Source organism: Paramisgurnus dabryanus, chromosome 13 (assembly GCF_030506205.2).
Source record: "Paramisgurnus dabryanus chromosome 13, PD_genome_1.1, whole genome shotgun sequence".
NCBI classification, from domain to species: domain Eukaryota; kingdom Metazoa; phylum Chordata; class Actinopteri; order Cypriniformes; family Cobitidae; genus Paramisgurnus; species Paramisgurnus dabryanus.
The window spans coordinates 3,688,909-3,712,876 of record NC_133349.1 but is presented as its reverse complement, the minus strand read 5'-3'; the positions used below and the strand labels follow the sequence as shown (position 1 = coordinate 3,712,876).

The 23,968-nt window shown below is 37.0% G+C and overlaps 3 protein-coding genes across 7 annotated transcripts in view; all 3 read left to right on the top strand.

Moving 5' to 3' along the window:
* The window catches only part of tap1 (transporter 1, ATP-binding cassette, sub-family B (MDR/TAP)), a 32,150-nt gene extending 28,700 nt beyond the window's left edge, over window positions 1-3,450 (top strand). The window contains exons 9-13 of one of the 2 annotated variants that reach the window (XM_065298906.2): window positions 68-256; window positions 1,710-1,883; window positions 2,091-2,250; window positions 2,438-2,574; window positions 2,786-3,450. In XM_065298906.2, the coding sequence (XP_065154978.1) occupies window positions 68-256; window positions 1,710-1,883; window positions 2,091-2,250; window positions 2,438-2,574; window positions 2,786-3,019 (894 nt within the window). In that variant the 3' untranslated portion in view covers window positions 3,020-3,450. The remainder of the gene's footprint in view (window positions 1-67; window positions 257-1,709; window positions 1,884-2,090; window positions 2,251-2,437; window positions 2,575-2,785) is intronic. The other variant, XM_065298907.2, reaches the window with a different exon arrangement.
* Window positions 3,451-3,962: 512 nt separating this feature from the next.
* Window positions 3,963-17,972, top strand: brd2b (bromodomain containing 2b). 3 transcript variants are annotated; one of them, XM_065298911.1, is made up of 12 exons: window positions 3,963-4,127; window positions 6,127-6,409; window positions 6,907-7,044; window positions 9,498-9,645; window positions 10,376-10,551; window positions 10,722-11,186; window positions 11,447-11,575; window positions 12,769-13,044; window positions 13,773-14,011; window positions 14,475-14,791; window positions 16,667-16,798; window positions 16,896-17,972. In XM_065298911.1, exons 1-12 carry the CDS (start codon window positions 4,096-4,098, stop codon window positions 17,024-17,026), a joined length of 2,466 nt encoding a protein of 821 aa, XP_065154983.1. In that variant the 5' UTR covers window positions 3,963-4,095; the 3' UTR covers window positions 17,027-17,972. The 3 variants fall into 3 exon arrangements, with proteins under 3 accessions (XP_065154983.1, XP_065154982.1, XP_065154984.1); XM_065298910.1 differs by having other exon boundaries at window positions 3,964-4,127; window positions 6,124-6,409; XM_065298912.1 differs by lacking the exons at window positions 3,963-4,127; window positions 6,127-6,409 and having other exon boundaries at window positions 6,931-7,044; window positions 9,467-9,645.
* Window positions 17,973-18,316: 344 nt separating this feature from the next.
* LOC135789204 (H-2 class II histocompatibility antigen, I-E alpha chain) lies at window positions 18,317-23,073 on the top strand. 2 transcript variants are annotated; one of them, XM_065298915.2, is made up of 4 exons: window positions 18,317-18,791; window positions 19,033-19,267; window positions 21,216-21,500; window positions 22,673-23,073. In XM_065298915.2, exons 2-4 carry the CDS (start codon window positions 19,054-19,056, stop codon window positions 22,804-22,806), a joined length of 633 nt encoding a protein of 210 aa, XP_065154987.1. In that variant the 5' UTR covers window positions 18,317-18,791; window positions 19,033-19,053; the 3' UTR covers window positions 22,807-23,073. The 2 variants fall into 2 exon arrangements, with proteins under 2 accessions (XP_065154987.1, XP_065154985.1); XM_065298913.2 differs by having other exon boundaries at window positions 18,317-18,890; window positions 19,010-19,267.
* The last annotated feature ends 895 nt before the right edge of the window (window positions 23,074-23,968 follow it).

Sequence of the window (23,968 nt, the reverse complement as noted above, 5' to 3'; positions counted from 1 at the left end):
CATAATTATTGGTAATCATTAAACCCTTCATCCTAAATGTTTGAAACACATATTACTTCCTTTACAGGTGCTGATGATGTACTGGCCTCAAATCCAGAAGGCGGTTGGTGGTTCAGAAAAGATATTTGAGTATGTGGAACGAAAGCCTGATATCCCTGCTGATGGATCTTTAGCTCCTGAAAAACTTGATGGACGCGTGCAATTCAAAAACATCACCTTTGCTTATCCAAAGCGCCCAGACACTGACGTACTAAAGGTATGGATTTGAAAATCAGGAAATGTCCAACATATTTGCCAGTTTAGCAAATCATGAAACGTATGAAGAACATGTCTAGATACCTCAGAGTTCAGGGGTCTCGTTTATAAAGCGTGCGTATGCACAAAATGGGGCAGAAAATGTGCGTATGGCAGTTTCCATGCAAAGGATGTGATCTATAAAATAACAAACTTGACGGGAGAATGGGCTTGCAAGGTGGGATCTAAGGATGATTCATGTACGCACACTTGCAGGTGATCTGTGATTTATAAAGGAAACAATGCTTTGTTTTATAAGTCTTAAAGGGACTGTAAGTAGGGTTTTAAGTGTTTTATTCATCAAAATCAATGTCTTTATTCATAAATATGTCCTCATTGGTGTGAAATGACTTCTGCACTGCAAAAAAGGATTTTCAAGAAAAAAATTCTTAGTATTTTTATCATGTTTTTGTAAAATATCTAAAAATTCTTATACTAGGATGCGTTTTCTTGATGAGGAAAACGACCCAAGAAAATAAGTCTAGTTTTTAGACCAAAAATATAAATTTAAGTGATTTTGTGCATAAAATTAGCAATAAATAAATAAATAATAATCTGCCAATGGGGTAAGCAAAAAAAAAAATTTTTCTTGATGAGGAAAACGACCCAAGAAAATAAGTCTAGTTTTTAGACCAAAAATATAAATTTAAGTGATTTTGTGCATGAAATAAGCAAAAAAATAATAATCTGCCAATGGGGTAAGCAAAAAAATCTTGAACATTTTTCTTAAACACTAAATTCAAGAATAATTCAAGAAAAATTAGCTTACCCCATTGGCAGATTTTTTTGCTTTTTTATGCACAAAATCGCTTAAATTTGATAATTATGGTCTAAAAACTAGACTTATTTTCTTGGGTCGTTTTGCTCATCAACAAAAAGCATTTTAATTTAAAAAAATTTTTTTTTGAAAATCATTTTTTGCAGTGTGCCAATGATCTGACTTTTCTTTGTAAGCTTAGAATTTCTTCTCTTTACTTACATTGATCGGGTAAGTCCAAGGAGGCTTCCATGTCATTCCATCGTATTGTTAAACTATAATAGCAGAAAGAGACAAAAAAGCACTAGACTACTTCATTCAGAACACGTGAACCAGCTGAAACGGACAAAGAGATCAGTGATTACATAACGACTACCGTACTTGCAACACACATTTAGAAAAGCGAGGCGCTAGAGCACTATTCGTTTGATTGCAAAATACAATTTCACCACTAGGGGTAAATCCTACTTACTGTGCCTTTAATCTTTTTTTGGCGTATGCCTAAATACAGTTTTATAAATGAGACCCCAGCTCTTTTAGTTTAAGTCACCAAGCAATAACAAGAAAAATTTACTAATGGCATAATAATGTATGAAATGATCTTGCTAGTTGTTTATATTGTAATCATAATGTATTTTTAATGTTTTTTTTTTTTTAGGACGTTTCTCTCGAGCTGAAGGAAGGTAAGATTACTGCTCTTGTGGGACCGTCAGGTTCTGGTAAAACCACGATTGTGAGTTTGCTGGAGAGATTTTACCAGCCTAAAAATGGGGAGATTTTATTGGATCAGAAGGGTCTGCAGTCCTACAAGGACCAGTATTTGCACGAGAAGGTAATTTAATGTTATTTTATGGTTTTGAAATATGATTGCATATGTACTTTACATTTTTTATGTGGTTCAGCTAAAGATCTTCGTTTAAGTAAAGCTAAATAACTATTACTGGTAGGGCTAGTATAATATAATATAATATAATATAATCCAGCCCAAACTACTGTTTCTAATGGTTTTCTGACCTTGTTTAATATGTACTCTTTTCAGATTAGCGTAGTTTCACAGGAGCCGGTACTGTTTGCTCGATCAGTGCGTGAAAACATCAAATATGGCAAAGAAAACGCCTCTGATGAAGAAATGTACGAAGCCGCAAAGAAAGCCAACGCACATGAGTTCATTTCTAACTTGCCTAAAGGATATGACACTGGTGAGCTGATAGAAAAGATTTACATACTGAAGCATAGAAAGCAAATCTAAAGTTGTAAAATTATCTATTACTCATTATTAGATTATAAACCGTGAGTGTGATTTGTATCTAGAAGTCTGTTTAAATTCATAATAGTCAGATTTAAAGGGGTTTAGAAGGTAACATGGGTTGCATTTTTGTTTCTCAGATGCAGGAGAGAAGGGTGGTCAGGTCTCTGGTGGTCAGAAACAGCGCATCGCCATTGCCAGAGCTCTGATTCGACAGCCACAGATTCTGGTACTCGATGATGCTACAAGCTCATTGGACACAGAGAGTGAATACAATGTAAGTGTATTCACACTTCTTTTGTAAATGATATTAAAATCAATGTTATATGATTACTGTCAGTTATTATTGTCATTTCCTAGCATGCAATTATCATACATAAAACACAGCTGTTGACCAATCAAAATCAAGGACTAAAACTAGTGCAGGGTAGGAACACTTCTATATTTCATTAAAACCTTGTTTATAAACAAACCTTTATTTTGTGCAGGTGTATAACACTCTGAAAAATGACCCGAAGAAATGCACGGTTCTGCTCATCACTCACAGACTGAGCGGGGTGGAGAACGCAGATCACATCATCTTCCTCAAAGACGGGGAAGTGGCCGAACAGGGAAACCATGAACAACTACTGGCCAAAAATGGATACTATGCAGAGTTTGTGAAACAACAGAATACGGCAATTCATCGCAATACAGAAGATGCCGCAGACGCCAACCACTGATGAAGATCTGCTCCTCAGCACGCTTCCATGTGATATCAGCACAATACAATTTATAGATGCTTGCATGATTTCTCCATTAATACGTATTTTTCATCTGCTCATTTATGTAAATGCTAGTGTTTTTAAATTAGGTGTAAATATCAGAAATCACATGGGCGGGGCTTTATTTATGTTTCGTTCTTATGGGTACGTTCTGACTTTTTGGTCTGTTGTAAATAAATAGAAAATTCTTTATAATTTTTATTCATAAGTCATTAGAAAACATATATTATTTGATATAATGAAAAATGTATTTGTATTAAATCAAAGTATCTATGCATTTGAATGTATATTAAGTAATATATTTAATACAAATTATAATTTGATCATGTTTGTTAATGACTTAATAAAAGCACGGTAAAGTACCGTTTTTAACATATTCTGTAACTTTTGTAAACTTAAATAAAATTGCAAAGTCTATTCGATCTGATTCTGTGTATTTATGCATTCCCTAAAATTTTGCATAAATTCCTATAAAATTCATATTAGCATCGCAACACGCATACAAACAAAATAAAACGGGTTTTAGGGCTATAAAAACCGGAGGTGTTTTTCAGATCTGTAAGACTGAAAAGAAAAGAGATTTATTTACGTTCTAACATAAGGTTCCGTTTATATTTTTTTGTTTTTAATAACAAATAAAACTTATAACCCTATATTGTTTTCATGAAATAAAATGTCTTTCAATTGATTTCAAGTAGAGTCAATACATAATTAAAATAAAATATCCTTTCAAATCCCTCACTAGATGGTAACCGTGAGTCATACATAAACCCCCTCACTTCCGCTCTGCCTTATATGGGCGTGTTCATCGCTTGAAGAGCTTCAATCCAAGCCAATAGAAAACCAGACTGGGAGGCGGGATGAATTTTGATTGGTCAGTCACGGCGTTGTATAAAAACCTCGGAGCGGAAATAGAAAGACTCCATTTGCTAGTTGGACAGAGCTGTAAAGTTCATGCAGAGGCGGTTGAATGACATTAAAATTCAGGCGAAAACGCAGGATACGGCACCGCAAAACGATCGCGATAAATCCGCATGGAGGCGGCCGTCAACCCGTCTTTTGACAGGTACTATTATCGTGCTCTCGGAATCTGTGAGCTAATCCTGTGTGGATCTTCTTTGATCACAAAGGATGCAGAAAAGAAAGCGATTGTTATTATTCGCATGGTTTTTATACCTCATTCATGTGCTTTAAATCATTTAAAAGAGTTTAAATCATTAAAATTACATTATGCAGCATCCTTGTGTTGTGGGTCTGGACTGCATCATTTCCTCCGCCATCTTCAGGATTTAAAGGGCTACACTGTACAAATATTCACCATGGTAACCACAGTTCCTGTACAGATACCATAGTTGCAGTTGTTACATGCAGCTACTATGTTACTGCAGTTACTATTTTTTATAGTTTTCACTTTAATCTGTGGTATTTTTGTGGAAACTATGGTAACCATGTTCATTGTCTGTCAGTGCATGTACGCGATAAATTACTGTAAAGTTATGTGGAAGCATTCCCGACAATTGACATTTTTGTTGTACGTTTACATGAAAGATTTTGAATTCCAGATGGTATGTGTGTTTGCATTATGTTATATATTTTTCCTCTGGTTATAGTTAAATTTTAGCTTGCAATTTTGTAGTATTTGACATCTGTGCTTTGTTATGAATGCATTAAGGCAATGCATGTCTTGATCCAGAAGACTGCATGTGTTCATGTGTTTCTGCAGGTCTGAAGTGGGTTGTGTTTGATTGTAAACACTTGTTTATACCCCCCCTTTATTCTGCACTATCCAACCATGCACTGCCATTTATGATTATATGAAATGTACATGTAAACAAACATTTTAATCAGATTGCAATATTTAGGGTGCATGTAAACTGTATTGTCTTAAAGGTGCATTGTGTAATTTTTAGAAGGATCTCTTGACAGAAATGCAAAATGATATACAAAACTATATTATCAGGGGTGTATAAAGACCTTATATAATGAACCGTTATGTGTTTATTACTTTAGAATGAGACGTTTTTATCTACATACACCGAGGGTCCCCTTACATGGAAGTCGCCATTTTGTGCCGCCATGTTTTTACAGAAGTTCTTAAAGAGTAACTAAACCCTAAACCAACTTTTTTAGTTAATGATCTGTAAGAATGATGCTTTATTTGTGCTGTTCATTGATTTTAGTAAGTTTTTTGACATTTGGATATAAAGTGTTTCAATACTACAATATATGGTGTAAAAACGTCTGAGTGCTGCCCTCTTCAGGTTGAACGGTGGCTACTGCAGTTGAATTTTCCAATTGTATGTTGGGTCCAAAAAATGCCTTGTGACGTAGGCAGGTTCAAGTTCACCACGCCCTTGTTACGATCTCACCACACACTTAGTTCGTCCCCTCTATCTCCATTGGGGTCTGCCCACTTTTCTTGCATTTTTCAAATATTGCCAGTGGGTGGAGTCAGGCTCTGACCAGGGGTTTAGTTACGCTTTAATGGACAAACGTTTTTACCAAGTTGTCTCTGGCCATGACATGTTTGTCTGGTGGCGGCAACTGTAGCTTCTCTATGTGTTTCATAAGCAAGAGGTGAGCAGTGGACTGAGCCTTTGATTGCAATTCACAACCTCGCCACTAGATGTCGCTAAAATTTACACACTACACCTTTAACCTGCAATCAAATTAAATTCAGTCGGATTGACAACATTTTGTGCATGTAAACGTAGCCATTGATTTCAATCTTTGACATGATCTTACTCAGTCAATGTTAAAGATATCAAGATTATATTTTTACGTTATGTAGGATGATTTTATGTAGAAAACAGTACAGTAATCACAAAAATTATTTTGATGAGCTAGGTTTACCAAGTCACATATTTTGCATTTTCCTATGCTGCCTGTGTCAGATTTTATTGCCATTTTTGCTTCTTGTTGGGCATAATAAAAAATCTGGGTTCAGTAAGAATTACAGTTGTTGTGAATTGTGGCATCTTTAACCCCCGATGTTCCAGTATCAAAGTTAACTGCTTTATCGCTTGTGTTTCTGGTTAATGTTTATTGTTTCATGTCCACAGCAGCAGCGTTGGTCTGTCTGTCATGAGCGGGATGGAGCAGAGTTCAGGCAAACGGATCCGAAAACCCTCGCTGCTGTATGAAGGCTTTGAGAGTCCATCTCTGCCCCACGCGCCTCCACCCGGCCCTCCTCTGCCACAGCGGCCCCCTGTGAAGGACCCGAACCGACAGGGACGGGCGACCAATCAGTTGCAGTTCCTCTATAAGGTCTTAGTGAAGGCATTGTGGCGGCATCATTTTGCGTGGCCTTTTCATGAACCGGTAGACGCGGTTCGACTCAGCTTACCCGTGAGTGAACATTGGCTTTCTGTGGACTGTGTTCAATTGCAATTATTTGAAGGATTGTCATTCTGTATACATTTAAGGGCGGTTTCCCAGACAGGGCTTATCGTTGTCCCGGACTAAAATGCATGTTTGAGCTGTACTGACATATCTTAACATATATCAGTGGCATTGTTTCGTCTCAAGATGCACACCAGTATTTCTTTTGTGAGGTGTGTTTGTTAAAACTACTTAAATGTTCTAATGTAACTAAAGGCCGAGTCCTGGATTAATCTAAAACCTGTCCGGGAAACTGCCCCATAAAGTCCTTCGTTATTTGTTTGCCGTCATGTCTTTTCAAATCCTTATGTTGTTGATTTTTCTCCATAGAAGACTGCTCCTTATATATTTTTTGCGATATATTTTTAGATTACTGAATATATATCTGCAATAATTTATAGAAGCAGCTCATATTACAATACACCGACAGCATGTCCTGACAAAGCTTCCGGTTGTGCTTTCAGGACTACCATAAGATCATTAAACAGCCGATGGACATGGGCACTATCAAGAAACGACTGGAAAATAACTATTACCGTGGTGCTGGTGAATGCTTGCAGGATTTTAACACCATGTTTACCAACTGTTACATCTATAATAAGGTGTGTATGTGTGCATACATATTTCACTGCTGTAGCTTTGCCAACATGATTAACTCTTTCCCCGCCATTGACGAGATATCTCGTCATTTAAGAGAAAACGCTTCCCCGCCAATGACGAGATTTTTCGTCTTTCCGCAATACCGCTATTATCCACCAGGTGGCCCCACAACTTTTTAAAACCGGAAGTATTGCCCTATGGAAAGCGGCTGCTTGTCCGTGTCTGTTTTAAAGATCGCTCTGAATGGGATCTCTATGAAACGTCCGTCACAAAAATGGAATTATCTCTGCTTTTTGCTCAAAATATGGTGTTTTTGCAGAAACCTACCCATATTCAAAAGCTGATTACAAAAGAACCACTAAAGGTAGGATGAAACGTTTTTTTTTTTTTGAAAGCAGAGGGTCTGTTCTTTCATTTGGTATATTGTATGTTTATATATTTAAAGAAGAACATTTTCTGGAAGACATTAAACTTTGGTGAAAATCATTAAAAACGCTGGCACTGGCTGGCAACTTTATTAAAAAACGCTGGCGGTGAAAGAGTTAAAACAAATCTGAGAGTTTCAAACAATAACAGGGGACACATATGGAACTTTTACATTGCATAGTACCCCACAGTTCAGGTCGTGTCAGCTACCTTCACTTTGACTCGGTTAGCTTGTCCATCGAGTTTTGTCTCCGGTCTTTCTTTTAAATGAATAGTTCGGCCAAAAATTATATTAAACCCACGATTTACTCACCCCCAAGCTGTCCGAGATTCATATGTCCATCATTTTTCAGTTATTCAGTTGTTTCAGTCAATCAAATGTAAAGTTACGAGGTCCATGTCCTTCAAGTCCAAAAAAAGTGCGTCCATCCTTCACAAAAGAAATCCAAACGGCTCCAGGATGATAAACAAAGGCCTTCTGAGGGTAATCCGTGCAGTGTTGTTGTAGAAATATCCAAATTTAAAACATTATAAACGAAAATAACTAGCTTCCGGTAACGCCGCCCTCTTAGACTCCTCCGTATTCAGGAGAGAGTATCAGCTTAGTGTACGCACTTTTCTTAGTGACGTATGACAAATATGGAGGGCGGGGGCACAGAGCAGCAGCAGAGAAACCTCCGTAAACTGCATACGGTCTCATCTTGTATGCAGACGGGTCTAAGATGATGGACATATGCATCTCGGACAGCATGGGGGTGAGTAAATCATGGGTTTAAGGGTGCTTTCACACCTGCCTTATTTAGTTCGGTTGAATCGTACCAGATTTCGATTGCTCACTTGGTGCGGTTCGTTTGGGCAGGTGAGAATGCAGCAATCGAACTCTGGTGCGCACCAAAAACGGACCAAACAAGCGGACCGAGACCTCCTTGAAGAGGTGGTCTCGATCGGCTTTCAAACGAACTCTAGAGCGGTTCGTTTGTGGTAAGAACACGATCCGAGATTGAACTGACCTAACTGCAAAAGTACTGCGCATTTTTGGACTAAACCAGCTGCTGTACTAAGGTGCGCAGTTTTTTATGGGATGAGGATGACAGTTGACAGTTTCTATTAGCAATATTAGCCCAATGGCAGATCGCGGACATACCTAGAGTTGCGAGGAGGTGCAGGCGGAGCCTCAGAAATGTGGTGTCTTTGCCGTTTGCAGTGCATTAAAACGTTGCGATTCATTCTGGAAATGTACAGTTTGTCTAGAGCGCTGTATACAAACTATGTATAACAACCTCGGACATAATTACAGCGCGCAGCCATCTGTCCATGGTGTCTGCTGTATTTTCCTCCTTTTTGTTTACTTGCGGGGACTAATCAAGAAGCAGTTTAGGAAATACGTTCATCGACATGCGACCAACGAGTGATTCGGGTGTTATCACATGACCGAATTTTCGTTCGTTTCAACTGGTGCGGACCAGAGCAATCAGTGTGGTGTGAAAAGGAACCAAAACTGCTAAAAAAGCTACAATGTATAATTTTTTTGCTTTTGGTCCGGACCAAATGAATTGAACTACAGATGTGAAAACACCCTAATACTATTTTTGGCTGAACTATCGCTTTAAAGAAAATTATTTATGCATGTCGGGTTTGGGTAAAAAGTAATTCGGGTCGGATACGTTTCTTTGGACCCTAGAAGACCTCTAATTGACACTATGCAAGAGAGATGTGCTGCTGTCATTGCTGCAAAAGGTGGAATTTTCCAAATATTAATGTTAAAAGTTGATTAAAACAAGTATGAATCACTTTATCTGATATTTGTTGTGCTCAAGTCAAAACCACCATCATTATGAAATCAAATCATGTTTTGGAGGCAAAAAAGGTCAATATTGTCAGATCTGCCATTTTGGCCACCACTGTAGATATCCTAAAGGTGACAAGAAAAGTTTTTGGTGCAGCAAGCTTTGATAAACAATTTAAATGGACTTCATGAAAACAATTGCATTCCTACAGAAATGTAGAATGTGATTTCTTTTTTTACCAGCCCACAGATGACATAGTTCTGATGGCACAATCTCTGGAGAAAGTCTTCTTACAAAAAGTTGCCCAAATGCCCCAGGAGGAGATTGAGTTTCCCCTTCCTGCACCAAGGGGTAGAGGAGCTACGATGGTTAAAGGACGCAGAGGCAGAGGTGAGTTACAGACAGTCAGTTAGTAAGTCTGGTGACTCACAACCAGCCGGTTTAACAACAGACGTTAAAGGGCGATTTATAGTCGTGCGTAGGCTTTCCGTAGCCTGACGCGCACCTCACAAAAAATTTAACACCGCGTCAAATCTACGCGGACCGCAAGCGCTGTAATTGGTCCACCAGAACCCCTCCCGTCAGGTAAAAAAACTGCGTCATAGGTATTTCCGTTTGTGACAGTGAAAACAAAGATGAGCCAAGTTGAGGAGTGATTTAACTCAAACTGCAACAAAAGTCGCTGTATATTACTTCCATCATTGTTGGTCTTCTGAAATTATACACAACAAGTTGCTGTTTCTTCTTCGTTTGTGGGTTAACTTGCCAAGCTTCTTCTTCTCTGACGGTCGCGCTGCTACTGTGGTTACACGCGTGGATACTGCCTACTAGCGGTTTGCGGGTCTGTTTGCACGTCAACGCGGAGGACGACGCAAAAGTATAAATGAAAACTGACGCGGAACCTACGCCGTCGCGGCTACGCCACTTAAGAGCCTGTCTGACCAGTCGCAGTTCAACTAGTCTTTATGTACTGTTTAGGAAGTGGCTAAACGTAAGAGACTGGTAATAGACCGTAATTTGAATAATTTTAAATTGACAAAATGTTGACGTTGTTGATTAATCTTTTCGTTCTTATAAATGTTGGACGGTTGACTGAAACAGTTTTTTTTATGTCCGTCAGGAGGTGGAAGTTTTACGACCGCTCACCAGGTTCCTGCCGTGTCTCAGTCTGCATACTCTCATTCATCTCCCGACACACCAGATTCACGGTTTTCCACCCCTCCACAGACCCTGTTGAGTAACACCGGACCCCCTCCATCCCTGTTGACCCCACCTCCTACTCAACCCACTGCAAAGGTATACTCCCAAAATCATGAATTTTTCTCAAAAGATGCCAGTGTGGCCTTCACAAAACCATTTTTATTACTTTAGAGGACCAAGTTGCATACACTGGTATTATGGTATAGGTTTGGTACAAGTATATTGTTCAGTATATTTCTCTTAACAAGTCCCTGTTCTCTCCGCAGAAGAAAGGGGTCAAGCGTAAAGCTGACACAACCACTCCCACGACGCTCGGGTTCCCCGGGTCGGCCGCTGTCCGGATGGGAGGCATGGGAAAAGGTCACGGATCAGGAGGAGAAATGCCCCATTCCCTCTCGTCCATGCCTTTGGACTGCAGTCCTGGCATGGGTGGGATCAGGGGCGTGGCTGAGTCCGCCCACATGCAGCCGGTCTTGGGGCGGCCGTTGTCTCGGCGACCCATCAAACCACCCTGCAAGGACCTGCCTGACTCCGTGCGGCCCCATCAGCCCATGCGGCGGGGAAAACTGAGCAAACAGCTGCGCTACTGCAGCGGCGTCCTGAAAGAGCTGCTGTCGAAGAAACACGCTGCGTACGCCTGGCCCTTCTACAAACCTGTGGACGCGTCAACGCTGGGACTGCTTGACTACCATGACATCATCAAACACCCTATGGACCTCAGCACTATCAAGGTGACTTATATTCACAAACATGTTTTTAGGTGGCTGCCAAAGTAATATTTTGCGTCATGCTTTTAATATATAGTTTATAAGACTATAATAGACATTCAATTTAAATTTGATTAAATAATAAAAATTAAAAATTGCATTTATTGTATGATACAAACTTTTTTTTATAATAATTGTTCATTAATTATGTAATAAAGGGGTTTAGTGTATAAACTGATAGCAGTGGATTATACTGAAGTGAAGTCACTCTGGTTTGTTTTCAGAGAAAGATGGACGAGCGAGAGTATAGAGATGCTCAACAGTTTAGCGCTGATGTTAGATTAATGTTCTCCAACTGCTACAAGTACAACCCACCGGACCATGATGTTGTTGCCATGGCGCGCAATCTGCAGGTAATGACCTCAATCGCCTCTAGTGTTATATATAGAAATGTAGCTCATGGCTTTTGATATTGAAATGAAAAATTACATGGGTTCTTAAAGGATTTTCTTCAAAAAATCCAGATAATTTACTCACCACCATGTCATCCAAAATGTTGATGTCTTTCTTTGTTCAGTCGTGAAGAAATTATGTTTTTGGAGGAAAACATTCCAGGATTTTTCTCATTTTAATGGACTTTAATGGACCCCAACACTTATCAGTTTTAATGCAGTTTAAAATTGCAGTTTCAAAGGACTCTAAACGATCTCAAACGACGCATAAGGTTCTTATCTAGCGAAACGATTGTCAATTTTGGCAAGAAAAATAAAAAATATGCACTTTAAAACCAAAACTTCTCATCTTCCTCCGGTCGTGTGACGCGACAGCGCAAACTCACGTAATACGTTATCACGTCAAGAGGTCATGGATGAAGTATGCGAAACTACGCCCCAGTGTTTACAAGTGTTGAGAAAGATGACCGTTCCGACATTGTTGTATGTGGAATGATACTAATTAACGTCTTTGTGTCAGTTTATTGTTTAAAATGGTCCGCAAATGTGCGTTTCATGTATGTAACACGTGACCTTTCCACGTCATTGCGCAATTACGTGAGGTCGCGCTGGCGTGTCACACAGCCAGAGGAAGAAGAGAAGTTGTGGTTTAAAAGTGCATATTTTAATTTTTTTTATATTTAATTATTTCGCTAGATAAGACCCTTATGCCTCGTTTGAGATCATTTAGAGTCCTTTGAAACTGCAATTTTAAACTGCATTAAAACTGTTAAGTGTTGGGGTCCATTAAAGTCCATTAAAATGAGAAAAATCCTGGAATGTTTTCCTCAGAAAACATTTTTTTTCTCGACTGAACAAAGAAAGGCATCAACATTTTGGATGACATGGTGGTGAGTAAATTATCTGCATTTTTTTTTTTTTAAGAAAATGGACCAATCCTTTAAAAATAAATAAATAAATATGATTTCTTTATATATTTTAGTTTTAGATGTGTATGATGCAAGTCACATTTGATATTGTACTGTATCTTTATACAGTAAGAAAAGGTGAATGACTATGTTTATAAAACAGATACATTTATGCACCTTAGATGTATAGGAATTTAATTAGAATTTTATGTCAAAATTTATTTCTTGCATCTTTCACTTCTGCAGGACGTTTTCGAGTTCCGCTTCGCAAAGATGCCCGACGAGGTTTCAGAGGAAGAGGAATTGTCTCCCATGCCGCTGGGGCGAAACATGGGCATGCGTGGAATTCAGCACTCCTCTTCTTCATCCTCCTCTTCCTCATCTTCATCTTCATCTTCCTCTTCATCAGAGAGCGAGCCGAGCAGCGATAGCGAGCCGAGCAGCGACAGCAGTCCGAGTTCTGACAGCGAAGAGGAGAGAGCTCAACGTCTGGCCCAGCTGCAGGACCAGGTGTGCACCCAGGTACACATGCTCCCTGTTTCAAATGCAAAGTTCTCCTGTATTTATTTAGAATCTGATGTGGGATTTTGGAGGATGACATTTTATGTTTTTGGTTACATGTTCATATTGAGATAGTGTGAGTGCATTAGATATTAAACCAAAAATCTTTTTCAAGAAAATCTGACACTTGGAGTCTTCATTCAGATTTTCCTAGTTTATGTGTAGGAACCTTAGAACGATAAATATTATTTAATAGATAAATACAATTGTTATTTTCTTATCCTTATATATATGTATTTACTCATAGTTACTCATTTTCATATAGTCATTTGTACTTGATTGAATGTTTATGTAATAACATCAGCACCCACTGAGTATTAACTCATTCAACTCCAGCCTATTTTTGAAAATAATTTTTTTTTAATTTTCACAAAAGTTTCGCAAAATGCCTTCTAGAAATTTTTTTAAAAGTTGAAATAATTGCATTTTTGTGAAGGAATGTTGTTAGAGATCAGATTCGTAAAGATTATCAAAACATATTACACAGAGTTTAAAATTAGTAAAATAAAATTTGCTTCAGTTTTTTTTATTAATCGGGTAAGTGTGCCATCTAGTGGATAATCTTCACAGATTAACGTAAAACCACATCAGTAACACTTTTTTTATGCAAATGTTTTCTCTTAATTGACAAGATAACTCGTCAGTGGCAGGGAAAGAGTTAATGATGTTTGTTATATGGTCTATTTCAGCTGCGAGCGGTGCATGAGCAGTTGGCAGCTTTGTCCTCCGGTCCCATCGTTAAACCCAAGAGGAAACGAGAAAAGAAGAAAGACAAGAAGAAGAAAAAGAAGCCGGAGAAACGGCGAAGCGGCCACAGCCTGATGGACGACGACCACGAGAAACCCGGCAGACTGCCGAAGAGCAAATCCAGCCGAATCTCGCTGTCATGTTCACAGAGCAAGAGAAGCACTGCCAAGAAAAACAAAAAGTGCGTACTATACATTATAAATACATTTTATATATATGCCCTGTTCAGACCGCCAACGACTAGCAGTAGCAAAGCGACATGATCTCATTCATTTCAGTGGAAGCTTGCCGACTTCCAGCGACACGAGCAACAGTGACAGGAAGTAGGCGTGTTTAAAGTTTAACTTTATGCAAATGTTGAGCGACTTTTAGAAGCGACTACCAATGAGAGCGAAGCAATGGAGTACACAAATCTCTTATCTGAGTGTACAGTACTCCTTTGATTATGACATCCAGAATTAGAAACGCCTCCTAATGACCTCATTGAAAGAAAGTCGCTGGTGATCTGAATGGGGGGCAACTGTGTAAAGTTGTTGGTTCTAGCTTTAAAAGAAGCAACAGACACAAGTTTTCTTACTAACATCAAGGCACATTAATTGTGATTATTCTACTTTTAATTTTTCCCGTATTGTTTACTGTGGCAGGAACGCTAAGAAGTCGGCATCAGCGTCTCATTACGTAGAGCCCACCGTATCTCTTCCTCATTACGACTCGGAGGAAGAAGAGGACGGGCTTCCCATGAGCTACGATGACAAGCGACAGCTCAGCCTGGACATCAACAAGCTGCCCGGGGAGAAACTGGGCCGTGTGGTGCACATCATCCAGTCGCGTGAACCTTCCCTGCGCGACACAAACCCAGAGGAGATCGAGATCGACTTTGAGACGCTGAAGCCGTCCACTTTGCGTGAGCTGGAACGATACGTCATGACCTGTCTGCGCAAGAAACCTTGCAAACCTTACGGTGAGCTGAAGTAATACCTCGTCCTAAAATGATTTATTGACAATATTCAGTATACAGCATAGTTATCTCGTCAATTAAGAGACAAAATTTGCCTGAAAAAAAAGCGTGTTCCTGATGAGTTTTTATGTTAATCTGTAATACCGCAAGTATCCACTAGATGGTGGACTTACCCAATTAAAAAAAACTGAAAAATTATTTATTAATTTTACACTCCGTGTATGATTATTGTTCTGAATCTGATCTCTAACACAATTTCTTCACAAAAATCCAATATTTCAGCTTTTTGCTAAAATTATTTTATTTTTTTAAGAAAAATACCCATATTTAAGAGTTTATAAGCATAGAAAAAATTAAGAAAGGATGAAAGAGAAAGGACTTTTTTTTCCCCCCGTTTTGTTTGTTTGTTTGTTTGAAAGCAGCGGGTCTGTTCTTTCATTTGATATATTTATATTTATGTTCATATATTTTTAGAAGAAAAATTTTCCTCGAAGGCATTTTGTGAAACCTTTGTGGAAATCACAAAAAATGCTAGTGGGCAACTTTAAAAAAAAGGCTGGCAGTGTTTGAATGAATGTTAAGTTCATTCAAATTAAAAATATTTGTTGACTCAAAGTTAGTTGTTAAGTTAACTTTTTAGTAGGGCTGTCAAAAGATTAATCGTGATTAATCACATCTAAAATAAAAGTTTGTGTTTACATAACATATGTGTGTGTAATGTGTATAATTAATATTTATATATAAAAACACACACAGTCATGTATATATTTAAGAAAAATTGGTTATATTTATATATAAAATATTTATATTTCTATATAATATAAATTATATAAATGTTTATACAGTATATAAATGCAAATATTTCTTAAATATACACATGAATGTGTGTATTTATATATACATAATAATTATACACATTACACACACATATGTTATGTAAACACAAACTTTTATTTTAGATGTGATTAATCACGATTAATCTTTTGACAGCCCTACTTTTTAGATTTTTACCATTTTTTTATTCAAAATGTTTTGTGTAGAAATAATACTCCACTTTCATAAAAATCCTGATATTTACTCTCCCCCATGCCATCCAAAATGTTTATATCTTTCTTTGTTCAGTCAAGAAGAAATATTTTGAGGATAACATTTTTTTTTTCAATTTAATAGACTTTATTGGATCTCAACAGTTTCTAGTTTTAATGCAGTTTAAAATTGCAGTTTCAATGCAGCTTCAAAGGTCTCTAAACAATCCCAACCAAGGCATAAGGGTCTTATCTAGCAAAACAATCATCATTTTGCGTGACCTTTCGATGTGATTACGTAATATGTAAAGTCTTGCTGGTGTGTTACATGGCTGGTGCAAGATGAGAAGTTGTGGTTTAAAAGACATTATTTTTTTTATTTTTCTTACCAAAAGTGGCGATTGTTTTGCTAGATAAGACCTTTATGCCTTGGTTGGGATTGTTTAGAGACCTTTGAAGTTGCGTTGAAAATGCAATTTTAAACCGCATTGAAACTGTAAACTGTTGAGGTCTAATAAAGTCTATTAAACTGAGAAAAATCCTGGAATATTTTCCTCAAAAAATTTGTTCTCGACTGAACAAAGAAAGACATAAACATTTTGGATGACATGGGGGTGAGTAAAGTAGCAGGATGTTGTTTTTTTTTTATGAAAGTTAAATATTTTACATAGGCATACATACATGATTTGTTTGTTATGGTGCGTTTCCTTTTCTGTGAGCCCATCCATGCTTGGGATATAGATGGTGCACAAAATAAACACATTTTTCACATTAATTTTAATTTGTCTGGTGATTCTGGATTTTTTTTTACTACCACAGAATATTAATGTAATAATGCATTTCTTCACTACAGTCATGAAGAAAGAAGGAGGAGGCGGGAAGAGCCGAGAGGAGCTGGCGCTGGAGAAGAAGAGAGAGCTGGAGAGAAGATTGCAGGATGTGAGTGGACAGCTCAACTCTGCCAAAAAACCACAGAAACCCAAAGGTAGGGCTGACAGCGCCTCTCGCTACGTCCTGTCAAACCAGTCTGTTATCTGTCCTCACAAAACTAGTTCAAACGGAAAACCTGTTTGTGTTTGCAGCGGAGAAACCCAACAGCGTGGAACCTCACAACGCTGCGTCTCGTCTGAGTGCCAGCAGCTCCAGTTCAGACTCTTCCTCATCTTCATCTTCCTCCTCCTCATCAGACACCAGTGATTCTGACTCTAGATGAAGAGATCTTGAATTCTGGACATGCAGGACATGTTATATGCCTGTCGTTCCCGGGACACCTTGTGCTTGTTGTTTATTTCTATGTGCAAATGTATATATTGTGTAGAATTTTTTTCTTTTATAAAGAAGACTTTTACCAAAATGCCCATAATGGGAACTCCAGTATAACTCCATGTGTCATTTCATCAAAAACCTTGCTGTTTTGTTTTGCTTGTACTGCTTTTCTCTGCATTGGTTTAAAAATCAGGCACGCTATCTGTTTTTTATTTCAAGCAACCAAACTTACATTAAGGTACGGTTTGCTTTAAAAATAAGACCCTCGGCTTAAAAGAGTATATTTCTGCACTAAAGGTTTTGTTTTGGATGTGCAATGTATGACAGATCGTTCACTAACTTTCCATATGGCTTTGAAGTACATGAAAGCGAATATGTGCACAATGAACCTGCTCACCTCGATATTACCTTGATTTCTTTTAATTATCTTTCACTTTTGGCACGCTCAAATGATCAGAAACTAGCATACATTTGTCAGATAGTCTTATTAGGCGTCTGTGAAATTGTAGTGACAGGACATTTATCTCTTATTGTGATAATCATTAAAAATAATAGCCGTATTGCCTCATTGGATTTTAAGAGAGGGATTGTATTTGTTCATTAGCGCCAGGGAAAGCTACTAGATTGAGTTACGTGTTTTGAATAGATATTTAAAAGGATATAAGGTTGAAGGTTAAGCAATAGAAAATCATTTATTGTGTTAAGTGTACATACATTACATAATACCATCATCCAATTCTGTTTTTATTCTTGTGTATTTATTTGCAACTCTTTTTCTAGAAAAATGTTTTTGTATTTATGAGAAAAATGAGTTTTTGTGACATTTCATGCTGTATCCTCAAAGTATATGCAATCAGTTTGATTTGGATTGAAATACAAATGCAACAAGTGAACGATGTGTTAATGTATCGTATTTATAGAACAAGAAATACTAGATTCACCGCTGTCGGCAGAAATGATATTTACAAAATATTCATTCACTATCAACAGAGATTGACTGCTGGATCTTTGCGCTTTAAAACCTGTCATGTTAAAACCTGAAAAAAATCTAAATATATTTACAGGAGAACTCATGAATTTGTATTCAATCTTAAAAAAAAAAAAACATTAAATATTCACTATTCATTTGTTTGAAATATTTGTGTAGCAATGCAGTGAAAAAATTAACTGGTGGAATTAACCAGGGGAAACCCTATGGGTTGTTTTGATTCGTGTAAAAACATGACAAAGTGTTTCTCACAAACCCATATGCTATTGTTAAAATGACAATGTCTGTCCTTCAAACAGTTGTTTCATGTTTGTTAAGAGAAGTGAAACCTAAAAAATGCAACATTGATGTCAAATCAACACATTTTTTTAATTGCAAAATATTTTATTAATCGCAAGAAAATGAATCTTTGTGTTAGGGTTTAAATGTTGCAAAGTTTATGATTGTTGATTGAATATTTGATATAAAACAAAGTACAGACACACCCCTATGTCCCGCCCACAGGCTGATGCGTGTTAAGAAGTTTCAATTTCAACTTGTTTTTATAAGTTAAGTCAACTTATAAGTCAAAACTTAAAATAAAAGGTTGAATTGACTTGCAAAACCAAGTTGTTTTAACTTCCAGCTTTATTATTTATTTTTACAGTGTAATGCAGTGGTGTATCTGTTTAGGAATGAGGAAGTTTGCATAAACAAGTAAAGAAGGAAGCAAGTACATATATCGGTAAATGACACTGACATTCAGCTGTTGGGCTTGAAATGTTACACAGGTTGTTTTTGTTTTGTGCTCTCATTGCTATTTGGTGTTTTTCAGGAGCTCAAGGTAACACTTTTCTCTTTAATACCTGTACTTCTGTACTTGCTTCCTTTAAAAAGTTTGTTCATGTTGACATTGTTTTTGTTTTTTGTGAAACGTTTAACCAAGTGTGCTCTGTATGGCAGAAACTAAACATTTATTCCGTCAGCTGACATACTGCCATACCGTCATGATGGATGCGGCATATGAGCTGGAGTTTGATGGAGAGGAACTGTGGCACGTGGACCCTGTAGATTATAGAGCCAGAAGACGTTTGCCAGAGTTTTCGGCGGATTGGCCCCTTGACCGGGACCTGCCGTCTCTGGCTCATTACTCCATCGGCACCTGTTTCTATAATGTTCCTCGCTGCATGAAAGGAGAAAATTATCCAGCAGAATCCACTGGTAAGAAATCCTGTAAATCCTAAAACTTAAATAAACCTTTCAATATGGCCTTGAGAGAGAGAGATCTTGGTAACAGAATTGACACTGACTAATTTTGATGATTTCATGATTTTCAGCTGTAAAAGACACATTTTTTCTGAAAATGTTATTTTGTTATGTCCTGTAACATCAAATGTACCAAAATGCAATGCCAAATATATTTTGCAAAGTAATTTTGGCAATGATCTGGGCTGATAACCAAGCCCAGTGGCTGGTTGCATAAACGTCTTTAGTTTATATCTTTAGTTTGTCATCTGTTCATCATAAGAGTTTTAAGTATGTTACATAAAATGGTAGATTGGTCTAATTTAAATCCAAACAGTAGGACTGATTAGTCTTAACTAACTGCTAGTTAGCCCCCTAGCACTCCTGAAAAAGGTATACATCAGTGGTCTCCAACATGGTGCCCATAATATTTATTTATTACATATATTTTATATTAGCTCAGCTTCTTTTATACAATGATACAACATATCTACAAGTAAAATAAAATAAACAAGTAAAACAAAAAGGTTTTTTAGACTAAAAGGTAGCCCTCTTTTTTTTCTATTGTGGTAGCCCTTGCTTACAAAAAGGTTGGAGACCCCTGGTTTACATTATTCGAAATCACAAGAATCTCAGCTTTCCAAAGATGTGTGACATTTAGTTATTTGCTTTTGAGTTGTTGTATGACATTAAAGGAATAGTTCACCCAAAAATTTTGTCATCATTTACTCATCCTCATGTTGTTCTAAACCTGTATGAATTTCTTTTTTCTGATGAACACAAAAGAAGATATTTTGAGAAATGATGGTAAACACACAGCATATAGTGTCCATTGACTTCCATAGTATGAATAAAAAAATATGATGGAATTTAATGGGTACTGTTAACTGTGTGTTTTCCATCATTTATCAAAATGTTTTCTTCATAATTTATCACAATACTTCCAAAATATTTTTTCCTACTATGGAAGTAAATTTTCATTTTTGGGTGAACTGTCCCTTTAAGTTTTCTGTCAAAAAATTAAATGTTCCTCCCACGTAGGGATGTCACGATTATGAAATCTGGCACTCAGGCGGTTAATTGTCTAATAAATTGTGAAGATTAATTGTCTGTTTTATTGCTTGGACATTTAATATCATAATATTTTTGGTTTGTTCTTGAAATAATTTTCACACATTGTTGTGATTATTTAAATTAAATATTTTGCAAGGTTTACCTGGCAGTAAATATTAATAAATAGCACATATTTTAAAGTAATTATTTAATTAATATATCTTTTTAAAAACTGAAAATTCTTCATAAGAAATAAACACAATAAAGTGTCTGAAAAATAACTGAAAATAAAACAAACTAGGCCTTAAATTGTAGCCAATCCTACTAAGGTCATATTAGTACTGGACCACATGTCTGTAGTGGCTACAAAATAAATCAATTCCCTACAGATCCTTAAGAATAGCATCCTTCACTTCCCTAAATTTGGAATTGCTGTTTTGGAAATGTATGTTTTATCTGGCAGTTCATTCTGCTAATCAAAGTTTTGCAACATTTCTTTAAATACAGTTTTTTCCACTCGATTAATTTGGCTTTGCAATGTATCATGTGACACTGTCATTTAAGGAGCACCATCTGATACTGTCTCGTTTATACAGGCGCTGCAGCTCCCCCTTGTGTTTTTTAAAGAGATGTGCAATCATTGCGGTAATCTGAAATCATTGCGATGAGGTCAAACAATTGCAATGAGACGATTATTTAATCATTGTGACAGCCATACTTCCACGGTACATTGGAACTTTAAGGCGTTTAGTCAGACTCGTTCTTAATATGTTTATGCGACCAGCCACAGGTCATTTCTCCTTATAATAAGTTCACTTGAGATGTAAATGTGTATAAGTTAACATAAATGTGACCTTTGTTGTGACCACAGTTCCTCCAACCTCGCTGTTGTACACTAAGAATGATGTGAGGATTGGAGTTCAAAACACACTCGTCTGTTTCGCAACCAGCTTTCATCCACCACCTGTAAATATCTCATGGACTAGAAACGGAGAAGCTGTGAGCGAACTGGACGTCTATGAGACGCAGTATTACTCTAATCCGGACTACAGTTTTCGCATTTTCTCCTACCTGGACTTCAGCCCTGAGCAAGGAGACATCTACACCTGTACGGTGAGACACAGGAGTCTGGAACAAGGAATCACCAGATTCTGGGGTGAGTCGTTTCTGGAAAAACTTTCAGTTCTTTGAAAATACTATTAGAAAATGGAAAGGAATTTCCTGCCATACACTTTAAAAAAATTACAGTAACTCACTGGCAGTAGTAAAAATACTGTATTACTATTTACAGCACCACTTAACTTGCTGTGAATGTATTTGTTTATGTATTGTTTACTATAAATACAGTAATTGTATGACCCTTTTCCAATAATATATTACAGTACAGTTTTTTTCTACTGTAAAACTTACAGTAATTGGATAGTCCTTTTTCCAGAAATTTATCTCAATACAATTACAGTAAAAAATAACTTTCCTGTTATTTCTTGTAACATTTTTTTTCTATTTACCACAAAACTCTACAAAATATAGTTTAGCAGGTATCAGTAAGGTTTAATATTACAGCATTTAAATAAATTAATTCATGAGCAAATTCAGTCATAACCATCTCAAAATTTAATTTTTTTTTTTAAAGCTGTAGTAATATATTTGTACAGTTGCTGACTGTAGTTTACACCTAAAAATTAAGGTGCTACACGATGCTAAAGAAGAACCAATTTTGGCTGAATTGTTCCATAAAAAATAGGGATGCACCGATAGGATTTTTTTGGGCCGATACCGATAACGATTAAAACAGACAACTTCTGGCCGATACCGATGCCGATACCGATATTAAACACTTGTATACAATACTATACAGTTGGTCTATTAGCTAGTTTATTTCTGCATCACATTATTTTTAGTGAACATGGATTGGATCTAATTAACATTCAAATGACCAACATAATAATAGAGGCACAAACTAAGCTGAAACAAATATATTAAGACAGCCTGACAACCTTCAAAGGTGTTTTTTGCTATTCAGCATTTATTTTATTAACAACATTAACTCATTTTTTACATATAATGGATTTCTTTATCCAGTTAATTAATAAACAATCCGTATTGGCCTTTCTCGTGCTATTGCCGATATGCCGATGGTTTCAAATTCATCAAAAATCGTCCGATAAATATCGGTGGCCGATACATCGGTGCATCACTAATAAAAAACCTTTAACTCCTGAAGAAACTTTCTGTTTCACAAAAAAAATTGTATTGAATAAAATGATTTTACACTATAAAATGGTTGTAAATGTTTCTTTTTACAAACATTTGAATGTCTCCAAACAGAAGTGAACACTCCAGAAGATCCTCCGGAGGTGGAAACCGCAGTGCTCGTAGTCGGGATTATTGTCGGCTTTATTGGACTGGTGGCTGGAATCATGGTGATCGTGATGAGCAAGTTGGAGCTGCCGGCTGTATGATCATTTATAGACAGTTTCATGTGTTAAACTGTCAGAGGAACTCTCAAATACTACATTCTGGTCACCTACATACACTAAACCAAAAAAATTGAATATGCAATAATACAGTACCAGTCAAACAAATTTTAAGCATTTATACAAACTCCTTCAGTCAAATGTCAGACTCACGACTGTGTATACTGTGTGTAAATATGTACATATGATAATGCAATTTATTAACCAATAATAGAGGTTGACAAAGTTTATTTACTTTATCTGGTTGTATATTTTAATATGTAATATTTAATAAATTGTAAAAATAACATCTGTTTAATGTTCTACAATTGGACAGTCACATTCACAGACTGACTTTTGAGGCGACGCAATGTTTTGGGGTCAGAGGTCAACCTCCAATCTAACTTCAACTCTTATGTGTACAGGCATAATTTGTAAAGTTTGAAATATAATCAAAACCATAAGTTCACCTCAGAAGACATTACTTAACTAAATAGATTAGTTTTTTGATGGGTTGATGTGCTTTTTTAGAGCTCTAAAAATGGGGCACTATCCAATGTCATTATAAAGCTAAATTAAGAACCAGGAAATTTTATATAAGGCTCACGTGTTTGGCCTAAAGAAGAGGTGATTAAAACATTTTGGGGGCACGGTGAACTATCCTTTAAGACCCAACACTTGTAGTATATCATCAGGGGTGTCATTTATTGCTGTGAGTTTGATCTGAAGCATCACAATATGCCAGTGTTTCACATGAATGCTGATTTATACTCGGTGTTAAATTCAGATTCTCATCATAAACTAAACAGGCTGAAGTAATGAATCTACGCGTGCTGACAGATTTTGACTAAAGACCCATTTAGAGACTTTTGGACACAGCTTTCTTTCAGGCACGTACAGATATTAGGTATGTTCGACTTTAGAAGGAGATAAGCGGATGACGTCAAAGTACCGCGAGATCGTTTTGACATTTGGCTTCTCCCTATGATTTCTGATTCGCTCTCGCGGTACTTTGACGTCATCCCCGTCACTTCTTGGGCGCAACTTGAAGTCAAACAAGCCTATTGGTTTAGCGACGCATGCGCGCGTCTACTCGACGATCCAGCATTTTGTCTTAACTTACGTGTATGCGGTTTAAATATTTTAAGGTGACCATTTTACAAATAGC